Source organism: Borostomias antarcticus (genome assembly GCF_949987555.1).
Source record: "Borostomias antarcticus genome assembly, chromosome: 13".
Taxonomy (NCBI): domain Eukaryota; kingdom Metazoa; phylum Chordata; class Actinopteri; order Stomiiformes; family Stomiidae; genus Borostomias; species Borostomias antarcticus.
This window is the reverse complement of record NC_140246.1, coordinates 23,264,503-23,266,675: the sequence shown is the minus strand read 5'-3', so window position 1 is coordinate 23,266,675 and position 2,173 is coordinate 23,264,503. Positions and strand designations below refer to the sequence as shown.

At 56.8% G+C, this 2,173-nt stretch overlaps 1 protein-coding gene across 1 annotated transcript in view; it reads right to left on the bottom strand.

The window, feature by feature from the left end:
- shank3b (SH3 and multiple ankyrin repeat domains 3b) overlaps window positions 1-708 on the bottom strand; it is a gene marked incomplete at both ends in the record, with an annotated part of 33,149 nt that extends 32,441 nt beyond the window's left edge. The window contains 2 exons of the mRNA XM_084447794.1: window positions 217-420; window positions 526-708. Of these exons, the coding sequence (XP_084303920.1) occupies window positions 217-420; window positions 526-708 (387 nt within the window). The remainder of the gene's footprint in view (window positions 1-216; window positions 421-525) is intronic.
- Between the last annotated feature and the right edge of the window lie 1,465 nt (window positions 709-2,173).

Sequence of the window (2,173 nt, the reverse complement as noted above, 5' to 3'; positions counted from 1 at the left end):
GGGAGAGGGTAGTGTGTAGTGTGTAGTGTGTACCTCCAGGTAGGGTATAGGCGTGATGAGGGGGAGAGGGTAGTGTGTAGTGTGTAGTGTGTACCTCCAGGTAGGGTATAGGCGTGATGGGGGGGAGAGGGTAGTGTGTAGTGTGTAGTGTGTACCTCCAGGTAGGGTATAGGCGTGATGGGGGGGAGAGGGTAGTGTGTAGTGTGTAGTGTGTACCTCCAGGTAGGGTATAGGCGTGATGGGGGGGAGAGGGTACTCTTTCAGCAGCCGCTCCTCGTCCAGGAACTTCCCTGCGCGTCCGTTGAAGGCGGGCTGGAACAGGCCGTAGTTCAGAACATCCAGCAGGCTCTGGGTCAGCGTGACCAGAACACGCTGCTTACTGCTCCACACCGCCGCCTCCGGGTCCAGACGCAGGCACTTCTACACACCAGGGGGGCAGGGACACTTAACACAATCACAAGTGTGTGTGTGAGAGAGAGAGAGTGAGTGTGTGTGTGTGTGTGAGTGTGTGTGTGAGTGCCATACTGTCTGTTGTAGGTCAGGGATTCCGATGCGGATGACAATGTTGTTTCCAGGGGGGTCGTCAAGGCTCTCGGCCCCATCGCCCCTGGCGACGGTGGAACCAGGCAGGTTGCCGTTGGTAGCGGCGTGTTGCCGGGGCCGGTCGGGGGGGTCATGCTTGGCATCAGCAGCTGGACTCAGAGGCATGTGGTCTCTCACTGTCCTCCCACCACCCTGGACGCACACGCACACACACACACACACACACACACACACACACAGAGGCACAGGTTACTGACCACAAGCTTTCTGGAACTCTGAGGAATGCAACATTCTAGTACGTTGAGGACAGCAACATTCTAGAACGTTGAGGGCAGCAGCATTCTAGAACGTTGAGGACAGCAACATTCTAGAACGTTGAGGGCAGCAGCATTCTAGAACGTTGAGGACAGCAACATTCTAGAACGTTGAGGGCAGCAGCATTCTAGAACAACTGATGGAATTATTTAGTTCAAAGGTTCTACTGTCTGGGGGAGAATCTGTCTCTGTCTAGTCTTTCTCTCTCCCTCTCGGACAGGCACAGATCATGGCTACTGTGCTAGAGTATGTCATGTCCATGCTCTTGGCTCCTTGCATGACTTAACTTCCTGTTTTTCACTCTGAGAACAAAGCAGTGTGCCAGGGCTGCGTTCCAGCTCTGTCTCCTCCACTCTCTCCCTTCTGTCTCCTCTCCCCTCTGTCTCCTCCACTCTCTCCCTTCTGTCTCCTCTCCCCTCTGTCTCCTCCACTCTCTCTCCTCTCTGTCTCCTCTCTCCCTTCTGTCTCCTCCACTCTCTCCTCTCTGTCTCCTCTCTCCCTTCTGTCTCCTCCCCTCTCTCTCCTCTCTCCCCTCTCTCCCCTCTCTCTCCTCTCTCCCCTCTCTCCTCTCTCCCCCCTCTCTCTCCTCTCTCCCCTCTCTCCTCTCTCCCCTCTGTCTCCTCCCCTCTCTCTCCTCTCTCCCCTCTGTCTCCTCTCCTCTCTCCCCTCTGTCTCCTCCCCTCTCTCCCGGCCCCCGTTTTCTCTGCGCTGTGTTCCAACGCTGTCCCCGGCGCTCTGGGGTGCGTTCCTTTCCAGGGTCACTCCCTCCCTGGCCGACCGCCCCCCAGCCCCCCTCAGAGGGCCCTGCTGCCCCCCTGCCCTCCTGCCCTCCTGCCCCCCTGCCCTCCTGCCCCCCCCCTCCCCCGAGCAGACGCACCCCAGCACAAGCCAGCAAGTTGTGAGTGGTAGCCATGGAAACTGGCAGAGAAGGGAATTTCAGGGAATCCTGTAAGTCCTCCTCTCTGCTCTTTAGAGACGACACCAACCAGCGCTGTGTGTGTGTGTGTGTGTGTGCGTGCGTGTGTGTGTGTGTGTGTGTGTGTGTGCGTGTGTGTGCGTGTGTGTGCGTGTGTGTGTGTGTGTGTGTGTGCGTGTGTGTGCGTGTGTGTGCGTGTGTGCGCGTGTGTGTGTGTGTGTGTGCGTGTGTGCGTGTGTGTTTAGAATGAACCGCTGATCTGCATTCCTCCTGTTACTATGGTGATGCCACACTCGGCAGAATGGTTATTTCATTATTTCCAGTACACACACACACACACACACACACACACACACACACACACACACACACACACACACACACATACCGAGAGTCCAT